Source organism: Rattus norvegicus, chromosome 1 (assembly GCF_021556685.1).
Source record: "Rattus norvegicus strain SHRSP/BbbUtx chromosome 1, alternate assembly SHRSP_T2T, whole genome shotgun sequence".
Classification (NCBI taxonomy): Eukaryota; Metazoa; Chordata; class Mammalia; order Rodentia; family Muridae; genus Rattus; species Rattus norvegicus.
This window is the reverse complement of record NC_141534.1, coordinates 147155475-147179570: the sequence shown is the minus strand read 5'-3', so window position 1 is coordinate 147179570 and position 24096 is coordinate 147155475. Positions and strand designations below refer to the sequence as shown.

Below are 24096 nucleotides of genomic sequence, written 5' to 3'. Positions count from 1 at the left end.
AGCCCTTTCCACAGAGTCACCAGAGTTTAAATTGAGCGTGCTGCACCCCTCCACTCTAGCTCAAGCATGCTCGTCCTCCCGGAGAGACGGGACTGCTGGAGAGGCCGAGTGCAGACTCCTGTACCCTTTAGAGTGTTCTGTCTGTCTTCTGTGCTCTCTGGCTTTCTGACACATGTGTCAGGTTTAATTTGTAGTTTGCTCTGCTCAGGTCTAGAATGGTGATTTCACCAGGCCACCCTGACTTCATTTAGAAACCAAGATCTAGCTGTCCTCCTTGCCCCAGCTGACGTTTTTTTTAGGTCTTCTAGACAGATATAGTAGGTCTTCACTTTGAATGGCTGAATACTGTTTCATGAGACAGCTAGATAAGATGTTCTGTTAATCAGCGACCCATTGAGGAACGTTTGCTTAATCTTTAAAAACCAAACTAAAAAGCAAAACCGATGGTTGAAGTTGGAGAGATGGCACCGTGGTTAAAAGCACCGGCTGCTTTTCCAGACGACCCGGGTTCAATTCTCAGCACCCACTGGAGGCTCAGAGCTGTCTGTCACTGAAGCCCCAGGGAATCTGATGCCTGCGCAGGCACCACACATGCATCTGGTGCACACATACATGCAGACAGAGCACTTACACACATAAAATAACAAATCTAAAATTCTTACTAAAAATGTCTATACCAGCTTCTTAAACATGTGCTGCTCTGCCAGTGTAGGCATTTCCTGAAAGTAAATTCTGGAAGTGACGTAGACGGATGGGTCAGAAGTTGGGAGTGCCTGTCATGTGCAGTCTTCAGTTGTCTTTCCTAAGGACTGCCCCCACTCACACTCCTGCCCACTTCCCTGACACCCTGCGGAGGCCTGGGCCCTGGACAGCATTCGCCTGTCTTCTTCCCATGGTTACTTTCCTTCATGTCCGCCTTTAATTTCCCTGATAGCCCATCCACCTCTGTGTCTGTTCCCTTGACTTCCCATCCGCTATCGCCCCTGTGCTTTGCTTCTGCCTGTGTATGCAAAGACTGAGGATTCACAGGGACTTTTCCACTGTTTCGTGGTGACACTTTATTTGTATTTTATATATGTGAGGATGGATACATCTTTTTAAAATTGTCTATTTTTTGAGTTACAGTGACTTAAAACTTACTGTAGTCGTCTTCAGTTTGTTTGTTTGTTTGTTTGTTTTTTGCAAGGCAGGGTTTCTCTGTGTAGCCTTGGCTGTCCTGGAGCTTATCTTATAGAACAAGCTAGCCTCAAACACAGACATTGACCTGCCTCTGCCTCCCAAACTTCAGGATCAAAAGTGTGTGCTATCATGGCCTGGCCTTAAAAATTACTTTTTTGGGGGGGAAATCTAAAAAAAAAATTACTTTTTTTTCCACTTCATTTCTTTTCTTTTCTCTTATTTTATTTAAGTGTTGGAGAGAGAAATCGCCAGGTAGCCAAGGCTGGCTGTGAGCACCTGATCCTTGTGACTCTACTTACCAGTATTAATTTTTGTTTATAACATGCATCTGTGTTTGTGTGCACGAATATGTTATGTATATGCTTGAATCACAGCCCTTGTGCAGTGGTCAGAGAACCACTTTTGGGAAGCAGAGCTCTCCTTCTATCTCGTGGAGGTCTCTGCTCTGTGTACTCCACACTAGCTGGCCAACAGGTCTCCTCGGCAGTCTGCCTGTCCTACCCCCATCTCACTGTGCAAGCGTGAGATGTCCAGCTTTTGACATGGGTTCTGGGGATCAAACTTGGATCGTTCAGCTTGTGTAGCAAGTGCTTTTACCCTCTGAGCCTGCTCCCTGGCCCCTCACATGGGATTGTTAGGGGTTTGGTTCCAAAAATGGAAGCACAGACACACTCTTAAGTTGGTAGCCTTGTTCTCCACTATGATTTAAAATAAAGGAGGAAGCAAATTAATGACGTCACCCAGTTTTGTGGAGGTTGCTAGGGCCAGTCCTAAAACAGTCTGCTGTTTTAGAATTGGTGTGCCGTGAGTGCTTTGGTGTGTGTTTCTGGCCTCACTCCCATGAGTCCTAAGGCTTGTAGTAGTTAATTACTTAAAGACACTGTCATAATGTGGTTTTTACCTTTCACAGGGTCTCCAAAAAACCTAGGGAAATGAAAGGCAAAAAAAGCAAAAAGATTTCTCTGAAGTACACAGCAGCAAGACTGCATGAGAAGGGAGTGCTTCTGGAAATTGAGGACCTTCAAGCAAACCAGTGAGTGCCTGGTTTTTTTATGTTATGTAATTTATCTGCGTATGTGGGATAGAGAATGTGGGTGTATACACATGCATGTCCTGGTGTCCGTATGTCCGTGTGTGAGTGTGTGTGTGTGTGTGTGTGTGTGTGTGTGTGAGTGTGTGTGTGAGTGTGAACATAGAGCCCAATGGCCAGTGTTGGGTATGCTGTTCCTCTTCACACACCACATTATTTTGGGGCACAGCCTTTCCTGAACCTGGAGCTCATCTGTTCTCCTAGACTGGCCGTCTAGCAAGCCCCTGGGCTCTGCCTGTTACATGAATGTTGGGATTCTGAACTGAGGTCCTGGTGCTTGGACAGTGGGCACCTCACCTGTGGGGCCATGTCCTCTCATTTCCGTTCTGACTTTGTTTTAGAAGCTGGTTTTTAGTTTCGAATTCATCACATCGTTATCTCGTTCTTATTTCTCTTTCTAAGTGGCTCTTTTATATATTTTATACATTTATACATAAATATGTTTTTTTTAATGTTCAGAGAGACATTTTACAAAGTTCTTTAACCTGGTAATAAAAGAGATTACAGGGTTTTTTTGATGGGGAGGAGGGGTTGTTGAGACAGGGTTTCTCTGTGTAGCCCTGGATGTCCTAGAACTCACTACATAGACCAGGCTGGCCTTAAACTCACAGAGATCTGCATGCCTCTGCCTCCAGAGTGCTGAGATTAAAGGTATGTGCCACCACTGCCTAGCTGAGAATGTTTTTTTAAAAGTTGTATTTATTTTATATGTGTGTACATGTGTACACCGTGATATATCGATGGAGTCGGGTGTCAGCTTGCAGGAGTTGGTTATCCCTTTCTACCATATGGGTCCCAGGGGTGTTGCCAGGCTTGAGGACAGGTACCGGTACCTTTATTCCCTAAGAGTTTGCCACCTGAGAATGAATGTCTTTTCCTTGTTTATGGACCACTTGCCCCAGGCACGTTGACACTAGTGTGTGTGCATGCCCCAGGAACCCATTCTCTTGTTTGCTTTATCTGACCACATGCTGTCCTAGTTACTGTTCCATTGCTGTGACAAAACACAGAGATCATGGCAGCTTATAAGAGAAAACATTAGTCTCCGAGGGTTAGTCCATGATTGCCAGGACAGGGAGTTTGGCAGTGGGTAGTAGGCAGGCATGGAGCCAGAGCAGTAGCCGAAAGCTCACATCTGATCCACAAGTAACCAGCAGAGAGTGAGTAGACTGGGCCTGGCATCGGCTTTTGAAATCTCAAAGTCAGCGGCAAACCTCCTCCAACAAGGCACACCTCCTAATCCTTCCCAAACAGTTTCACTAACCGGGGCCCAAACATTCAGGCTTATATGAGAGCCATTTTCTTCTCATTGAAACCACCACACATACCCACAAAAACATTTTGCTGTGTTCCACATTGGGATCGCCTGCATCCTTTCTTGGAAGCACAGTTGGCGTTACCCCTGGGTCAGAATGCTGGGTCAGGCCAGTTCAGGACACTGGCCCAGTGTCCCCTGCTGACCCCGGCCTACTTTGTTAGAAAGCATGTATTGAGCTGGGGCTGCTGACTCTCCCTTCCTTTGATTCAGAAGGTACTTAGCACTTCTAATTCTGAAATACATGTGTCTAATTAACCTTAGAAAGCAGGGTGAAGCATGAGAGAGGCACCAGCGTGCCAAAGCTAGAGAGAAACTACTAGAGGTAGTAAGCTTCCCTCTGTGCTGATATTCAGAGAAGGTCATGTGTCTGCCCACTGTGTACAAGTGATCTACCTCACTTGCTAAACAGAAATGAGGATATTGTTGTCTTTGATGTCATGTATCCAACTTGTATTGATACACTCTATCATGAGACATTTGCATGGCCAGGCGGCGCGGCGCGTACCTTTAATCCAACACTCCCAGCAGAAGCAGGCAGATCTCTGAGTTTGAGGTCAGCCTGGTCTACAGAGTGAGATCATATGATTACATATTTCCTATAGTGCCTGGCTCTGCCGCTTATGGGCTCAGTTCATCTTCCCTCCTCAGCCTTCTGCAAAGCTAGGACTACACACACAGCAGCATGCTCAGCTTTTGTTTTGTGGTGGTGGTGATGAGGCCTCACTGTGTAGCCCAAGCTGACCTTAAACTCACCATCCTCTCCCGAGCCTTGTCTGTGCTAGGATTACAGGTATACACTACCCCTCTGGGCCATGATTGCTTTTTTTTTTTTTTTTTTTTTTTTTTTTTTTTTTGGTTCTTTTTTTCGGAGCTGGGGACCGAACCCAGGGCCTTGCGCTTCCTAGGTAAGCACTCTACCACTGAGCTAAATCCCCAGCCCCCATGATTGCTTTTTAACATAATAGATACCTAAGGTTGAATTTCTGATCCAGGAGTGATTTTTAAAAACTACTACAAAAATACATGTCACAGTGCACACTGTAACCCTTTTTCAAGGGTATAATTAGTATATGCACATCATGGGCCAGTTCACTAGAAGGTTCTCATCTTGCAAGATTCACTCCATCTCTCCCTCCCTCCAGCCTCCAGAAGCCACCACACTCTTTATGGGTCTTGCATTTGATTGCATTAGTTACCTCACGTGACACCGTGCACTTTTTATCTTCCGTGACTGGCTTGGGCATTCACTTAACATAATGTGCTAGAGATCTAACCACATGACAGGATTTCCTTCATTTTTAAGGCTGAATAATATTCTATTGTCTGTATGTGCCACATTTTGTTCAGCCATTCATGCATTGATGGGCAGGCGCTGTTTCTGGCTCTAAGCTATTGTGAGCAATGCTGCACCAAACAGGTGCAGACCTCTCCCTGAGTGCCTACTCTCTTCCTGTGTGTGCCGGAAGTCAGGTGGAGGACCATGTGGTAACTCACATTGGCTGTAGGGGCTCTGCAGTGCTGTCCACCACAGTGGTTGCGAATGGTGCTGATACATTGTTGCCATAGTTCCAGCAGGGCTTGTGGATGTGGGAAAGGGCACATGCTACTCCTCCCTGCCAGCCATGATTGTATAAAATACCTCCATAAGGGCTGGAGAGATGGGGAGTGGTAGGGCTGGAGTGGTTATGAGCACCCAAGTTCAATTCCCAGCACCCAAGCCAGACAATCATCTGTAACTCCAGCTCCAGGGATCTGATGCCCTTTTCTGGCTTCCACATAAAAACATGTTCACACACGCAGACTCAACATACACGTGTGTATGTGCGCGCGCGCACACACACACACACATACACACACACATTTCTTTTTCTTCCTTTTTTAAATTAATTAAAAGTATCTCTTTAAAGTTTGTTTCTTAGATTTCTGATTGAGGGCTTGTGTTTGTGGCAGGTTTGGTTTTGGTGTGATTTCGGTATGACTCATCTTCTGTTTTTTCCCTCTGGTCAGTTTTTCAGCTTGGGACTTTCGTGTTTCTGATTTGCTGTAGGTGTTGGTTGTGTGGTTGTTCTGGCACTTGGCAGTCCCCCGTCTCTGACCTGGATTCATCCTCTCTGTCTGTCATTACTTCCCACTGCTATTCCTGTGCCCCTCGGTTTGGTCTCCTCTTTCTCACTTCCTGCTATGGGCGTAGAATCTAGAAACCTTACCTAGGGCATCCACACTGACTACTGCACAAGGCAGTTATCCTTAGAAAGGAGACGCCCCAAGCAGGTAAAATGAAACCAGCCCATTTCTGAGCACGGATTCTGTGAGCGCCCCATTATCCCCTTGGAGCTGTCTTGTGCACCCTTGCTGATTCCCCACTCTGTCTGTAGAGCTCCACGGAGCTCTGGAAATGTGGGTGATTCGCCTTGTTCTCCTGGGGAGCAGCACAACCGTACTTATTACTGGTGCTGTGCAGCTTCCTGCCTAGGGCAGTGTGGACTTTCCCAATCCTCAAGCACCCTCCTCCCTTTGTTCCCTACCCCCACCCCAAGACTGGGTTTCTCTGTGTAGCCCTGGGTATCCTGGAGCCCTCTCTGTAGACCAAGCTGGGATCTGTTTTCCTCTGCCACCCGAGTGTTGGGGTTAAAGGTGTGCGCCCCCATACCCTGCTCCTTTTTCTCACTAACTTTTGACCACTGCTTCAGGGAGGAAGAGCCATCTTGTCTCACCATTTCAGGCTTTTGTGACATTCCCATAGGCCGTCTTAGAACAAATTGCAAGTGCTTCAGGGAGAGGTGACCATTTCTCTCTCCAGGTGTCAAAGCAGACGACACGGCAGGATGTTCTGCCAATGGTGCCACCTCTCCAGGAGAACTTAGGTCCCAGACCTTCTTCCAGGCACCCCTGATACCTCCCTCCCCCAATCTCAGAGTCTTAGTACCTAAACACTCAAAGCTCACACATATGGTGTTGTGTTTCAACAGATTTAAAAATGTTATCTTCGAAATTGGTCCAACAGAAGAAGTTGGAGACTTTGAAGTGAAGGCCAAGTTCATGGGCGTTCAGATGGAGACTTTCATGCTGCATTATCAGGTGGGTGTGCACAGCCCTGGGCCTGAAGCTCTTGAGTGAGGTAGGAGAAAGAGATAAGAGAAGGCCCTTTGGGGAAATCTGTGTATTCAAAGAGCTCAGCTCCGAGTTGATGGGAGAAGCCAAGGGTTTGGGGAGTGGGTGTGGTCTAAAGTGCTTCAGAGTACACCCAAAGCTTCACTAGTGTGCCCTGGACTGAGCTGGTGCCCTGGCGTGAAGGAAGGGCCTGACTGTAAGTGTTAGCAGTGTGAGACTCCACGCTGTGCAGTCCTTGACCTCTGTTTTTCTTCTCATTTGTGTCTGATGTGGATACTTTGGTTAGGAATACTACTGAGAATCGCGTGAGTGCATTGCCTCTATCTGAGTCTGAGTCACATCTTAAATTCGAAATTAATTCTAACAATTTTATAACATAACAGTTTCTATTTCTAAGTGTCTTAACTTTTTTTCCTGGTGCTTAGGCCCAACCCTAAGGACTTGTGCTTGCTAGGGAAGCTGTTTCCCACTGAGCTCTATTTCCAACCCCAAATGTCTAATTTTGGGGAGTGGGAGGAAATCTTATACAGCCCAAGCTTTTCTCAAATCCACTATATATTTGAGGCTGGCCTTAAACTCTTGATTCTCCTGTTTCTCGCAAATGCTGGGATTATAGATATGTGCTACCATGCCTAACTGCCTAAACATCTAGTTTTGCACATTAAAAAATTGTACCAAGTAGGGATGGTGACACAAACCAGTAATCCAGCACTCTGGAAACAGAGGCAAGAAGATTCAGTGTGAGGCCAGCCTGGACTTCCAGGCCAGCCTGTATAGTGAAGATGATCTTCAAAATCCAAGACCAGAAACAAGCAGAAAATTGAGAGGATTCATAAGCAGTGCCCAGACCCAGCTATGTGTGCACCACATAGTAGGCCTCTTGTGGTTTCTATTGGTTGATTTCTTTCTTTTTCTTAAGATTCATTTATTTTTATGTATGTGAGTACACTGTAGCTGTCTTCAGGCACACCAGAGGAAGGCACTGGATCCCATTCAGATGGTCGTGAGCCACCATGTGGTTGCTGGGAACTGAACTCAGGACCTCTGGAAGAGCAGCCGGTGCTCCTAACCACTGAGCCATCTCTCCAGCCTAGCTGGCTTATTTTTTGCAATGCTGAGAATCAAACTTAGGGTCTCACACATGCTCTGCTGCCCAGCTACTCTTCCAAGTCCCACCATGCCCTGCTTCCACTGCTGTGGTCTAGCAAAGCAGGCTAGTGCCTCTCTGCGAGTAAGCGTTCCAGCTCCTGCTCAGGATGCTCTGCCCTTGTGTAATTGGCCTCCCTCCCTCTCCTCCTCTCTGCCTTCTACCGCCATCAAACAGTGAGCACCGGCACTGTTGTTGCCTGCCTGCAGCCACAGCGGTGGCCCTTCCCTTTGACTCAGCAGCCCTGAGAGACATCCTCTGTTGACAGTGTGAGCTGACTCATTTCCCTGCCACCCCCAAAACTGGGAACTCCTAAAGCAGTATGTCTTAGTCATCTTTATCTCCTTGTTGGTAACCAGTAGTCTCTCAGTGCATATTAATTAGTAAACGGGAAAGGTTTTCTTCATCCATTGTAACTAAGCACTGCTACACACAGCCCCTTATCCCACTGGTCTCACTGTGCCTGCAGGCCAGCCAGTCTGCTAAGGCAACCAGAGTCAGCACATTGTCTGACTCGTCGGTGCATGGGCTTAGGGTTAGGCTAGGCAGAGAGGACACACCATGGTCCCCATCCTTGTGACACTGCAGTCCCTTCATACCCTCTCTCGTCATCACTCTCAAAAGTTTAGTGGTAGGAATGACAGTGCTGCCATATGCTGTCAGGACAGCAGAGAGTGTTAGAAAACAGCCTGTCAGACCCCATCACCCCAGAGCCAGCTCTTTCCTCCTGACGGCCGCGCCACCCAACACCCTGAGCCTCAGCAGCTCATCTTTATAAAGTTTAGATTGATCATGCTTCATATAGTTTTTGTAATGACCTGGCAATATAGAGGGGAAGGTGCCTGCACAATGCCACGCACAGGCTGGGCAACCATGACTGTGCTCCTCCTGTTTGCTTGCACCTTTCTCATGCAGAGTTGAAGCTGGAGTCTGGCAGGGCTATGGCTGTCTGTAGAGACTGTGTATTCCGTTCCCAAGAGACCCTGGGTTCAGTCTCCTCAAACAAAAGACCCCAGTAGATTGTAGAGCTGCAGATGTCGTTCTCTGTTGGTAAACACTTGTTCGGCATGCACAGAACCCTGGTTTTGATCCAGCACTGTAGAAACCGAGCATGGCAGCCATACCTGTCCACCCACCATGGAGACAGCAGTATTCGGCCAGCCTGTGCCAAAAGGGCCGAAAGGGGTTGGGGGTGGGCGGGGGTATCTAGTAGGTACGGAGACACTACAGACCTTTCTCATTTTCAGCCATTGGCATATTTCATGAATTGAAATGTCTTTAATACATGTGTATTAAAACCTCTAACCTACCTACAGCTGAAACAATGAGAAAATGCCATTGTAACTTTTGAACTAAGGCTTCAACGTATTTTAACTGAACATAACTCTTAATTTTCCTTCATATGTTTAGAATATTTTACTATAAACTAAATGATAGCCTAAGACCAAGTTAGCTTGAGGGTTCCCTCAGCCAGAACTCCCTGTTGCTTCAGCATCCAGGGTGGCTGTGCGGACCCAGGTGGCCATGTGGTATGAACCTCTGCACTGAGAACTTGTGTCTCACCTCCCCATTTTACATCTGGCACGTGAGGCCTGCCTCACCTCTCCTGGACCCTCCCCTCATGGAGACCTTTCCCTCCTTCCTTCTCTCGTTCCAGATTTGATGGTTAAATTGTTGTGTTTTGTCTTTAAACAGGACTTGCTGCAGCTACAGTATGAAGGGGTTGCGGTCATGAAGTTGTTTGATAGAGCTAAAGTGAATGTCAACCTCCTGATCTTCCTTCTCAACAAAAAGTTCTATGGGAAGTAACGGGTCACTTGCCACCCGAGGAATAAAAACAGGCAACACTCCACAGCTGTCTTTCTAGGAACCTCCATTACTCCTCGGAAGCAAAGACCTGGTCCAGCAGCCTCAGTTCACACTCCTGAAGCCCGTGTTAAAGTCCCCCCTCCCCCGACAGGCTCAGTGCCCTCTTCTATATGGTGAAGCCGGATGACTTCCCCTCAGCCCTGCTCCCCTCATTTTCTCTCATCATGTAGAAAAGAGTGGAACCCCACCCAACCCCTTTCTACAAAAGCCTCCTAAGTGGTAATTACTATTTTGTAAACATTGGTGTTTGTTTTACTTAGCAATAAGAATGGTGGAATCCAAATTCTTGTTTAGAGGTAAAAGCTGTCAGGTTGCTAGCAAGCATCCGATTCGGCATTAAGTACGGCCCGGCCCGTGAGCAGTCAGAGGATGAAGTCCGTGAAGTCTTCCATCTGCTGCCTTTGTAGGCGGAGCTGATCCAAGTTACTGCTCTCTGTTCAAATGAAGCAGCTTCAGGAGAAAAAGAGCAACTACTTTTGAATTCTCCACTCAATGTGGGCAGTACAGTTAGTGCAGAGCCCTTCCTGGTGAAGGTGAACCCCCACGGTCATGGAGACCTGAGAGACTGAGTGGGCAGGGCACTCACCATCCCTCCCACAAAGGGATGGCTTACCCTAGCTCAAAATGTAACTGTTTCTAAACTGTATTCCAGGAGTGCCTTACCAAAGTATAAATTTATTTCTTAAAATGTGAGTGATAGGAATTTTAAAGATTTATATAATGCTTTAGAATACTGAGAAAGGGTTGTTTTTTTCATTGGGTTCATCTGTATATCTGAATTCTTGAAGCTTTTCTGTAGCCTGTACTGAGGTCTATCTACCAAGCTGCTGAGCTAATCCTGCTTGATTTTAGCAACAAGAGACAACCCACATCATGCTTGAAGTTCAATCCATCTCTTCTCTGTTACCTACATCATGCTTTTATCCTGAGAAACCTGCACCCTTAAGCTCTGACTAACAAAGACAGCTCCAGACATTGAATTTGGAAACCTTTGTCCTTGGATTAAAAGTCATAAACTTTAAAAAAAATCTCTTTATTCCAAAAGATAGGTAAATCATGCTACTGAGCCTCTGATGGCTTTGATGTTTGGTTCGATATTCTTACATAAAACATAAAAATTAAACTAATTTTTATGCAGAGTTTCCATATGGATATCGAAGGCCAATAAGCAGTTTTAATTAGCGACAGTGTGTGGTCTGACCCTGTTATAAATGTAAGTCTTGGAGAAGTGTCCTTTATGAGACCCACAAGTGCAGGCCGGGCTGGAGGCCTCCGTGAGCAGATCTAGGTAGAGGCGGGGCCAAGAAAGGATCTGACCCCACAGTGACATTGTGTTTGGAACAGAGTTTTCTGAGAAAACATTTTCTCCAGGTTAAAAGAAAATGCTAAGGCTGGCGCAGTAGAAGACACTTATAATCTAAGCACTCAGAGGCTGAGGAAGGAGGATCAAAAGATCACTAAGTCAAGGCTAGCCTGGGTTACACAGCCCCGCTCAATCTCCAAAAGACAGAGAAAGAAAGAAAGGAAAAAAGGAAAAAGATCCTGTTAAAACCTCAAAATCAAGGTTAGGGGATGCGGCAAGTGTGCCTTTTTTCTTTTTCTTTTTTTTTAAGACAGAGGAGATGGGGGGCTCTGTTGTCTTGGCTGTCCTAGAACTCTGTAGATCACGCTGGTCTAGAACTCACAGAGATCTACCTGCCTCTGTCTCCCGAGTGCTGGGATTAAAGGTGTGAGCCACTATACCTGGCTTTCAAGTATGTTTTCTTTAAGAGGATGCCATTCCAAATGTCCCAGGGGCCAGCTGCAAGACAGTAATGAGCCCAGGTTACAGCGCCTTCAGATGTCTCAGTTACCTGAGAGGATGTTCCTTCCCTGAATACCCAGTAGAACTGTGCCACATGCCCTTTGAGAATCCCCATGGCTGCTGTGGGTCCTGCTTAAGCAGAAGCAGAGGTCACCCAGCTAGCGAGCCTCAGGTTGGCACCCTGAGGTCGGGCTGCGCCTACGTTATTTATTAGCTGTAGCCATCTCTGTCTTGGCTCTCGCCTCCTCTGACCTTCTCTCTGACCAGCCGTCATGACATTTACTATGAATTTACTTCCTCCCAAGAATTTGGACTGGCTGTCAGACTGTTGCTACACACAATTGCCTTTGTATCATCGTATGAAATAAAAGGTCATTTGTTCCTGTTTGTGTTTATTTTTCTTGGTTTCATTGTTAGCAGTTCCTGTTAGACGGTGTTAACTAGAGTAAGATTAAGTCACCCCCCCCCTCCTTTGTAGTCTTTTGAAAAGAAGAGCAAACCAAGCCTGCCTTTGGGTCACAGAATATCTCTTGTAATTTTATTTACTGCATGGGTATGGAGCTCAGAGGACAACTTGGGAGTCAGTTCTCTGCTCCCACCATGTAGGTCCCAGGGATGAAACTCACTGATTATGCACTTTGTTAAAAAAAGGGGTGTGTGTGTGTGTGTGTGTGTGTGTGTGTGTGTGTGTGTGTGTGTGACACACACACACACTCATGCGCCTGCATATCAGAAGAGGGCATCAGATCCCATTACAGATGGTTGTGAGCCACCATGTGGTTGCTGGGAATTGAGCTCAGGACCTCTAGAAGAGCAGTCAGTGCTTTTAACCACTGAGCCGTCTCTCCAGCCCCCAATTATGTACTAGTTCTAACATGCTGTTTAGCCTTTTAAAGTGTATTACGCTTAATGTACCCTCTACATAAGAAATATAGGAGGAGCCAGACATGATGGCCCAGGCCTTTAATCCCAGCACTTAGGAGGCAGAGGCAGGCAGGTGGTCTGCACAGTGAGTTCCAGGACAGCAGGGCCACACAAACCCTATCTCAAAAAAACAAAAAAAGAAAGACAATGCAGTGAGGGACAGAGTGTTGCCGTATAACTGGCTAAAGAAAGACAATGCAGTGAGGGACAGAGTTGCCGTATAACTGTAACTGACTAAAGCATGAAGTTTAAATTTTCTGTTTATATTACTTAACGAAAAAACACCGGATGTTAGGCATTCATGAAGAGTTTTTCTCGGGGGTTTCCGTCGCATGTAAGTCACCAGAAGTGACTAGGCTAAGTTGGATATGGAGAAAGTCAGCAATTGTAAAAAAAACAAAACAGGAGCTGGGACTGATGCTGGGGAAATGGCTCAGTACGTAAGAAGCACTGTGGCACAAGCGTGAGTTCAAATCCCAGAATTTACATAGTAGCACAGTAGCACGTGTCTTAATTCAATGTTCCTGTGGTGAATGGGATGTGGGGACAGAGGAACCCAAAAGCTGGAGGGCCAGTGAGCTTGGCATACCTGGAAATAAAAGACCATCTCAAGATGAGATGAAGGACTGGCACCAAAGGTCCTCTGACCTCCACAGGAGTGCCCGTCCACATGTACACCAATGCTCACACGACCTCACACAAGAGTACACGTCTCTAAGTATCTCACTGTGTGTGTTCCATAGCCGGACATCTGAAATCAGTGGCAATATGATAGAAACAGAACGATCCTAAAGGAAGCTTAAGTGGCTAGCTGGGTGGTTTCTGAGAGTGGCTGCAGTAACCCCTAAGGAAGAATGTCATGGTCAGAATATGACTGGGGACTTATGGGACGAACACTCATGCTCTGAGCCACAGCTTTCTCATTCTGAAATACACGGTGCCCCTGGACAGGCTGGTTACTGGAATGTAAAATGTGTTAGCCTGGGCTCTATGCTGTTCTGCAAAGAAGTCAAGGGAGTTAGAAAGGAGATGATTAAATAGAGAATTAGGCTGGAAGGCATGCTCTTTAACTCCTTGTGGTGACCTGACTAAAGGCAGCTAGAGAGAGGGTTTATCTTGGCTCATAGTTCAGGGGAGTGCAGTGCGCCATGGCGGAGACGGCATGGCAGCCTGGAACAGCGTGGTTGGTAGTGCCAACCAGGAAGGAGAGAAGGGAATGTCTGTGTGTTTAACTGACTTTTCCTTTCCTCCCTTTTTATTCTGTTCAGGACCACAGCCCATGGAAAGATCCTGCCAGACCCCAGGGTAGGTCTTCCATCAGTTAAATCTCTGGAAACTCAAAGTCAAATTCAGAAGGAGGGATGGCTCAGCACCTAAGAGCACTGGCTGCTCTTGCAAAGGACCTGGGTTCCATTCCCAGCACCCACACGACAGCTTACAACCAAATGTAGCTCCGGTTCCAGGGAATCCAATGCCTTCTTCTGGTCCCACGGGCAGCAGACATGCATGTGGTAGACAGACATAGAAGCAGGCAAAACACACACATGAAATAAAGAAAAACAAGACACACTCAGAGCTGTGTCTCCCAGGTGATTTCCAAATCCAGTCAGTGAAGTTGCCATGGAGCTGACTTGTCAAAACGAAGGTCATCCCTCTCCCTCAGCTGACAGCCATCCCAGGAATGGTGGGGATCTCCCACCCCCGCCACCAACTTAACCCTAAATAGATTTTGGAAAAGCCTTTATCTTCTCTCACAGGTTTTCATGTCAAGTTTTGACAGGTGGTTTAGTTTTTGTTGGTTGGTTTTAGATGGTCTCAAGTAGCACAAGTTAGCATTTAATTCACATTGCCAAGGACAGCTTGAACTCAAATCCTCTGCCCCACCTCTACTAGGCGATGGGATTACAGATGTGGGCCACCATTTGCAGCTCACTTCCAAGTGTTTATAAATTGCAAAGTGTGAGGGCTGGGGTGTAGCTCAGTGAAAAAGGTCTCACCTAGCGTGCGTATGACCCTGGGTTCAATGCCCACAAGTTCATAAGTGCGTTGTGGCTTTTGAGGTAACAATTGCTGTATAGTATCATCAGGGTTTTGTTTGCTCGTGTTTTGTTATTGTTTTAATAAAAAGTTTCACTGTGAGTGCTGGCTGGTCTGAAACTCAGAGATCTGCCTGCCTTTGTTTCCCCAATAATGACATTTAAGATCTGTTCCACCATATCATATACTTTGAAAGGCACATAAATGAAACTCTGGGGAAAATTTAAATTCCCTTTGTTCCTCTCTTGAAACTCAAGGGTTTTGTTTTCCTCTTTGCAGTGCTGGGGCTGGAACTCCTGGCCAGCCAGCGTTCTACCACCAAGTGACGCGGTGACTCTAAACTCCTGTTTCTTCTCTGCTCTCTCACAGCACTCTTTCCCCTAATTATTTGATGATGCTAGAGAGTGAACCCAGAGCCTAGAGCATGGTAGGCAAGCACTCTGACTACATCACTAACCCTTTAAAAAAGAATTTATTTATTAGCCAGGCGCGGTGGCATTGGCCTTTAATCCCAACACTTGGAAGACAAAGGCAGACAGATTTTTCTGAGTTCGAGGCCAGTCCGATCTATAGTGAATTCCAGGACAGCCAGAGATACATAGTGAGACCTTGTTTTCAAAAACACCAAACATATATGTGTGTGTGTGTGAGTGTGTGTGTGTGTGTGTGTGTGTATGCTATATATAAACCAAACATTTTTTATTATTTAAACAATTCTTATTTTGAGACAGGATTCCATTAAGTTGCCCACAGTAGCCTTGAACTTGTTCTATAGCCTAAGCAGGCTTTGGACTTAGGGTCTGCTTGCCTCAGTCACTCAAGTAGCTGGAGTTAGGGGTCTGCCCATGGTGCCTCACTACAAGCATGTCTTATTTCTAATCGTCTTGTCAGCTCAGGACCCACATGGTGGAAGAGAATCCAACTTCCAAAAGTTGAGCTCTGGCCCTCATGTGTGCCCTGCCACGCCACAAGTAAATAAATAAGTAAATGGGTTTTTTAATTAGGGGGCTGTGGGCGTGGGTGTAATCATAAAATTATTAAGTCAGCCAGAGAAGTCATTGCATATTACCATTATTATTACTGCATCTTTGATCACAGTAACATTTTTATTCCTAGTTGTGGCTGAACAAACCAGCTCACTCTTGTAAGGCAGATAAAAAGCAAATCAGAATTCCAGCGGAATGTGCAAATCTCCAGACGCAGAGCCCTTCAGCCCCCATGTAGGGTTGGTTGCTACGTGTGACTCAGCGCGGTAGCCGAGCGTTGGTCCTACTCTCCCCAGGGTCTGCTTGGAGTTGTTCCTCACTCTGGTACCAATTCTCATCCAAATCCACTGGGAAGTGACACAGTTTGTGTTTGTTTCCTGGGCAGGGAGTACTTGATTCTGAATGGTGTGGGAGATGTGGTAAATCTATCAATCACAATGGCAGGCAGGAGCGAAAGGACTGGAGTTTGTTCTCCTGGTTTTTTAAGATTGATTTTATGTGTGAGTACATGTACAACTGCATTCCAGAAGAGGGCACCAGATCCCTTTACAGATGGTTGTGGGCCACCATGTGGTTGCTGGGAATTGAACTCAGGACCTCTGGAAGAACAGCCAGTGCTGTTAACCACTGAGCCATCCCTCAGCCCAAAGAAGACAGTTTTAACAATTCTAAAAGATGTTTGGAACTAACTTCTTGAGATCAGTGAAGGTTCTCTAAGACTCCTTAGGTTTTTTTTTTTTTTTTTTTTAGAAAATCTCAATGGCTTATAACAGAAATAATAATATGATTACATTCCACCAATTTTTAAAGATTGTTTTTTGAAAATATTTTTATTTATATGCAAGAGTGTGCAAGTACCCATGGAGACCAGAGGAGGGGACGGTATCGAACCCTGGAAGCTGGAGTTACCTCTGGACATGGATGCTGCCACCTAAACTTAAGTGTTCTGCAAGAGTTCTTTTTTGTTTGTTTTGCTTTGTTATTTTTGAGACAGCTCTGTGGCCTTGGCTCCAACTCACAGAGATCTGCCTGCTTCTGCCTCCCACGTGCTGTGGTTAAAGGTGTGCACCACCGTCAGGAATGTAGTAAGTGTCCTTCCTGCTACGTCCTCTCTCCAGGACCCGAGGCCCCATCAGTTCCACTGGGGAGGTTTCTTCTGAAAGGCGGCTACCCAGCATTCTCAGGGCCCTGGATTCTATCCCCAACTCTGCCTCCGCCCAGAAACGTTTGCTACAAAATAACGCTACCTGACTGGGAAAGGATTTATAATCCACTCATTACATTAGGTAGGGCTTGGCAGACCCACAGGGGGTTTTGTATTCTCGAGATAATATTAATTATAGTCCTCAATCCGCGGCCCCGAGCATCCGAGCGGTGAACTCTTCAAGTCTCTGATTAAATTTTAAAAGTAGCCTCCAATAAAACTACATTGCAAAAAATGGGAAAGAAACAGAATGGAAAGAGTAAAAAAGTTGAAGAGGCAGAGCCTGAAGAATCTGTGGTAGAAAAAATACTGGACCACCATGTAGTGAATGGGAAGGTGGAGCATCTCCTGAAGTGGAAGGGGTTCACAGTGCTGATAATACTTGGGAACCAGAAGAAAATTTAGACTGTCCAGAATTAACTGAAGCATTTCTTAATTCTCAAAAAGCTGGTAAAGAAAAAGATGGTATGAAAAGGGAATCTTTATCTCCAGTGAATCTGATGAGAGCCAATCGAAGCAGAAGAGAGATCTGCTGACAAACCCAGGGGCTTTGCCAGGGGTCTTGATCCTGAACAAACAATCCGGGCCACAGACAGCAGGGGAGAATTAATGCTCTCATAGAAGGACTCAGAGGAGGCCAACTGGGGGCTGGCAAAGGAGGCAAATATGACGTGTCATCGCCTTCAGTGAGGAGAGGCTGGCTTAGCATTCTTGTCCTGAAGATTAAGCACAACAACTGTTTGCATTTATTTATATATATATATATATATATATATATATATATATATATATACACACACACACACATATATATACACATATATATCACATATATACACACATATACACACATATATATACACACACATATAACACAACAAATACACACATACACACATATACACACATATACACATATATACACACACATATAACACAACAAATACACACATACACACATATACACACATATACACACACATACACACGCACACATTTATATACACACACATATACACACATATACATACACACATACATACACATATACACGCACACATATATATACACACATATATATACACACATATACATACACACACATACACACATATATATATACATACACACATATACACACACATATATAGATACACATACACATATATATGTATATACACACACATACACACACATATATAGATACACATACACATATATATGTATATACACACACATACACACACATATACACACACATATATACACACACATATAGATACACATACACATATATATGTATATACACACATATATATGTATATACACACACATATGTATACACACACATATATACAAACACACATATATGTATATACACACACATGCACACACACACATACACACACATATATACATACACACACATATATATACACACATATATGTGTATACACACATATACACACATATGTATATACATACATATATACACACATATATATATACACACATACATAGATACACATACACATATATATGTATAACACACACATATACAAACACACGTACATATATATGTATATACACACATGCACACACATATAATATATATATACACACACACATATATATATATACACACATATATATACACACATATATATATATATAATCTGGATCCTGGGTTTCGAATTACTAGTGTGGAAAAAACAGCATTCTAATGAAAATCAAGTCTGATATGCTGGTTTTGAAAGTACTGAGAGTAGTTGGGATATTTCTGGTTTTTGTTCTGCATCAAAGGCACTGAGTCCTTTGAGTGAGTGAGAGCTCTCTGTAGTTGCTTCCTCTAACAGTAGAATATTTGACACCATGTTGTGCTTCCTTAGCTTTGAAGAACAGCTTTTCTGAAACGCTGGGGAGATCTTACAGTCATTTCTCAAGTCAGAACTTATTTTTAACTGGGGCACAGACGGACCATTTGGGTTTTGTTTGTTCGTTTGTTTGTTTGTATGCAGTGTATGCATAAGACACTCACATAACCTGTTTGTTTTATCTTGTTTTTAATACTCAAAAGAACTGAATGTGAAAGCACAAGTTGAAACTCATCATTGTGAACATTTTCCTGAAACCATAACCTTCCAGATTAAGCGGAGTCTGTAATTTATTGGATAGTTCAAACCAACCCCATCAGAATTGATGTATTATCAAGTAAATACAGTAGTTTATTTACAGAATGCTGTCCATACCAACACCCCCTTCAGAAAACGGAATTAGACAAAGTGTGTGATTTAATAACAAGACTTGGCTGAGTCCGATGGTGGACACCTTTAATCCCAGAACTCTGGAGGCAGACGGAGCTCTGATTTAAGAGGCCCCTGGTCTACAGAGGCAGGTCCAGGTCAGCCGGTCTGTGTAAAGGTTCCTCTGGTGAGCCATTCCTTTGTAGAAAGTTAAAATCTGTACTAAAAGGTTATGATTCGTGGAATCTGTGTGATGTGGAAATAGAATCATGGTTGGAGCTGATGTTGGTGATTTAAGACCTACTGACTAAGTGAGTGAACAAAATTTGCTAATATCAATTCGTGCCCTGCATGCTTTTCCTTTACCCTGACTTGTTCCTTTCTGGTAGGATCGATCTTTTCAGTATTTGCATTCTGGTTCAATTAGCCAGCAAAGGAACTTTGTAGTGTCAGAATGTCATCCAACTGTATATTTACTTTATTGTAAATAATGGAGAACTGTGGTCAATAAAGAGTTTTATATTCTTTTTAAAAATTATAGCCCTTGGGCTGGAGAGATGGCTCAGCGGTTTAGAGCACTGACTGCTCTTCCATAGGTCCTGAGTTCAATTCCCAGCAACCACATGGTGCCTCACAACCATCTATAATGGGATCCGATGCCCTCTTCTGGTGTGTCTGAAGACAGCTACAGTGTACTCATGTGAATAAAATAAATCTTTAAAAAAATTATAGCCCTCAACTTAAAGATAGTTTGTACAATCCAATATGCTAACGATGCTTTGGGAAAAAGAAACAAAAATCTTGTGCTGGCTGGTCTTATGTCAACGTGACACAAGGTAGAGTCCCATGAGGAGGGAGCTTCAAATGAGAAAACGCTTCTATACAATCAGTCTGTAGGCAAACCTGTGGATCAATTAGTAATTGATGTAGGAGGGCCCAGTCTATCTTGGGTGGTGCTACTCCTGACCTGGTGATCCTGGGTTCTATAAGAAAGAAGGCTTAGCCAGCCATGGAGAGCAAGCCAGCGAGCCACACTCACACCCCATCATCACCCCCATGGCTTCTGCCTCAAGGCTTCTACCCTGTCTGGACTTCCTTCAAAGATAAACTATGAAGTGGAAAGGTAAGCCAAACAAACCCTTTCCTCCCCAACTTGCTTCGGTCATGGCATCTCACCACAGCAACAGTGGCCTTCACTAAGACAATTCTACATTACGATTTTTAAATTTGATGCTGGAAAACTATGAATGTACAAGAAGGAACGATTTAATAAATTACCATATGTCCACCATCTGGCCTCAAATGCTGTCAGTACCCGGTCACGTCAAACTAGTTTCAGTTAGCCCCACCCCCACGGTTATTCTGGCAGTGCTTGATATATAAATATTTAGGATGTGTCTCTGTCATAGATTCTCACTGGGAGCAATCTTACTTTCCGACAGACACTTTGCCAAATCTGGAGGTTAACGAGGAGCGTTCCTGGCATCTAGTGGGCAGAGCCCAAGGGAGCTGCTCATCACCTCGGACTTCAACAGGACAACTCCCTACAGCAAGCTATCCAGAAGCTCTTACTAATAAGGAAAAGAGGCTGAACACAAGTATCTTGACATCTCCTCAGACCTAAAATAACTAAAACACGGGACACACTCTGAGCCCCGGTTCAGAGGCCCAGAACCAGGCATGGCAGGATGGAGCAGTAACCCCAGACAGTGTACCTGAATCAGTGAGAATCTGTTGCAAGAAAGAAAAGGTGGAGAGCAAATGAGGGGAGACAACTTTATGTTGACGTCTGATCTCTGTGGGTATGTGCACACACCCACACTAACAAACATGCAACACACACACACTAACAAACATGCAACACACACACACTAACAAACATGCAACACATACACTAACAAACATGCAACACACACACAAACATGCAACACACACACAAACATGCAACACACACTAACAAACATGCAACACACACTAACAAACATGCAACACACACAAACATGCAACACACACAAACATGCAACACACTAACAAACATGCAACACACACTAACAAACATGCAACACACACAAACATGCAACACACACACAAACAAACATACAACACACACACTAACAAACATGCAACACACACACACACACACACTCTCAGCGTTTAAACTTCCTAAACTCTCATTCATTTTATAACATCTATGTGTTTGTATGTTTACCAAAAAAAGATCACGTATCACAATAAGCTTCCAAAGTCCCCCTCTCTATGAATTCTGTGATTAGGTTCTTCTCTTCACATGAGGGTGAACATAGAATCCCATCCTTGATCTTTTATAACACCTTTTTGTGTCACTCAGTTTCAACCTTCTAGCAAGAATCTGAGGGGAGAGGGGAAAGGGTTAGGGGACTGATGGACAGGAAACTGGGAAAGGGGATAACATTTGAAATGTAAAGAAGAAATACCCAATTTAATTTAAAAAAAAAAAGACCTGAAAACAAAGAATCTGAGGACTTCCCTGGGCACATCAGAGGCGTATCTTCTGGTAAGGAAACACAGAGCATTGGATTGGGTGTTGCCAGCTTCACTCATTCATCATGAAGCTTCCCAGTAGAGTTGCTGCCTCGAGGGCCTCAGTGGTAGAGCAACCCTTACCTCTGTGGGGCCCCAGTGTGATCCACAGCACCATGAGAAAAGAGCCTCACACGAGGACCCAGCAGTCACAGGCCTGAGCAGCCCGAGCAGCCACAAGGACTGACTCCATTTTTCCACATCACCTTAGCCAAAAGGCCAAGAAGTGTTTGACTTGCATAGGTTTCTGTTTGGTGAGGTTTCATTCTTGTTTCGTTTTAAGGCAGCGTCTTACTATGGAGCCCTGCAGTCCTATCACTCACTTTATAGACCAGGCTGGCCTTGAACTCAAGAGATCTGCCTGCCTCTGCCTCCTGAGTGCTGGGATCAAAGGTGTGTGCCAAGACCCTGGCTGACGAGATTTCTTCTTAGGAGTTAAACAATAGCAGAATTCCTCTTCTGACTGGCGGTGATGGCGGAAGCGGAGGCAGAGGCAGAGGCAGAAGTGGATGCCTTCAGTGTCAGTGCTCCAGAGACAGAGGTGGGTGGATCTCTGTGGGTTCAAGGATAGGCTGGTGTATATAGTGAGTTCCAGGGTAGCCAGGACTACACAAAGAAATCCTGTCTCAAAAAAAAAAAAAAAAAAAAAAAAAAGACCAAGCCAAACACGCAAACAAAGACAAAAAAAAAATTTCTTTTTAAAAAAATTTATTGTGGGCATTGAAGAGATGGCTCAGAGGTTAACAGCACTGACTGCTCTTCCAGAGATCCTGAGTTCAATTCCCAGCAACCACAAGGTGGCTCACAACCATCTGTAAAGGGATCCAATGCCCTCCTCTGGTGTGTCTGAGGACAGCTACAGTGTACTCGTATACATAAAATAAATAAATAAATAATTCTTTTAAAAATATTGTATTTATATTTTTAGATATAGTCTTACTACCCTGGCTAGCTTGGTCTTGAACTCAGAGGTCCACTTTGCCTCTGCTACCTTAACCATCCTGACTTTTTAAATTTTTATTTATTTGCCTCTGTGTGCACGTGTGTGCGTGTGTGTGTGCGCGTGTGTGTGTGTGCATGTGTAAGTGTATGCACACATGTGCAGGCACAAACACTGGAGGATGCTTGAGGAAGCCAGAAGAATGTTAGCTCCCCCGGAGCTGCTGGACTGACAGGGGTTTGTGAGTCACTGATATGGATTACAGGACCCAAACTCAGGTCCTCTGGAAGAACAGCAAAGGTTCTTAACCACTGAGCCATCTCTCTAGTCCTTTCCCCATCAGCATCTTTTTTTTTTTTTTTTTTTTCGGAGCTGGGGACTGAACCCAGGGCCTTGCGCTTGCTAGGCAAGCGCTCTACCACTGAGCTAAATCCCCAACCCCCCCATCAGCATCTTTTAAAAGTGACTAATGAGAGGACTTGATGCCTTCTCTGTCCTCTCACGCACCTCCATACTCGTAGATACACATATGCTTGGACACACACACACACACATGCATACACATACACATACACACACATACACATACACACACATACACATGCACACGAACACACACATACACATGCACACACACATGCACACACACATATACACATACACACATACACACATGTGCACACACACATACACACACATGCACACACATGTGCACACACACATACACACATGCACACACATGTGCACACACATACACATGCACACATACACACACATGCACACACATACACATGCACACATACACACGCGCACACACATGCACACACACATATACATGCACACATACGCATGCACACAAAGACATACACATGCACACACATACACACATACACAAGCACGCACACACATACACACACGTGCACACACACATACACACGTGCACACACACATACACACATACACATGCACACACACATGCACACATGCACACACATGCACACACACATGCAAATACACACACATGCACACACGCACACATGCACACATACACACACATGCACACACATACACATGCACACATACACACGCGCACACACATGCACACACACATATACATGCACACATACGCATGCACACAAAGACATACACATGCACACACATACATACACAAGCACGCACACACATACACACACGTGCACACACACATACACACATACACACACGTGCACACACACATACACACATACACATGCACACACATGCACACATGCACACACATGCACACACACATGCAAATACACACACATGCACACACGCACACATGCACACACATACACCTAACGAGCTTTGTGTAAAATAAAATCTTTATGAATGGGACTGGGATGTAGCTCATCTGGTACAGTGCTTCTGAGAATGTTGTGGCTCAGAACTGCATAAACTGGACGCCATGGCGAACATCTGTAATCCCCGCATGTGGGAGGTGGAAGTAGGAAAATGGGAAGGTTAAAATGAAGGCCTTAGAGATGGCCGCGTGTGTAAAGGTGGCTGCTACCACCCTGATAATGAATTCGACACTCGGTACCCACATGGTAGAAAGAGGGAGCTAACTCCCCTGACTGTCACCCATGTGCTATGACACTTGAGCGTCCCCTGCCACTTGTATATATGAACATTTTGAAAAATGT

At 44.8% G+C, this 24096-nt stretch overlaps 1 protein-coding gene and 1 pseudogene across 1 annotated transcript in view; both read left to right on the top strand.

Moving 5' to 3' along the window:
• Positions 1-10739, top strand: part of Iqgap1 (IQ motif containing GTPase activating protein 1) — a 90151-nt gene extending 79412 nt beyond the window's left edge. Inside the window, 3 exon segments of the mRNA NM_001108489.1 lie at positions 2090-2212; positions 6557-6665; positions 9541-10739. Coding sequence (NP_001101959.2) covers positions 2090-2212; positions 6557-6665; positions 9541-9654 — 346 coding nt within the window. The 3' untranslated portion in view covers positions 9655-10739.
• A 6131-nt stretch (positions 10740-16870) lies between these two features.
• LOC148007738 (chromobox protein homolog 3 pseudogene) lies at positions 16871-17387 on the top strand (annotated as a pseudogene).
• The last annotated feature ends 6709 nt before the right edge of the window (positions 17388-24096 follow it).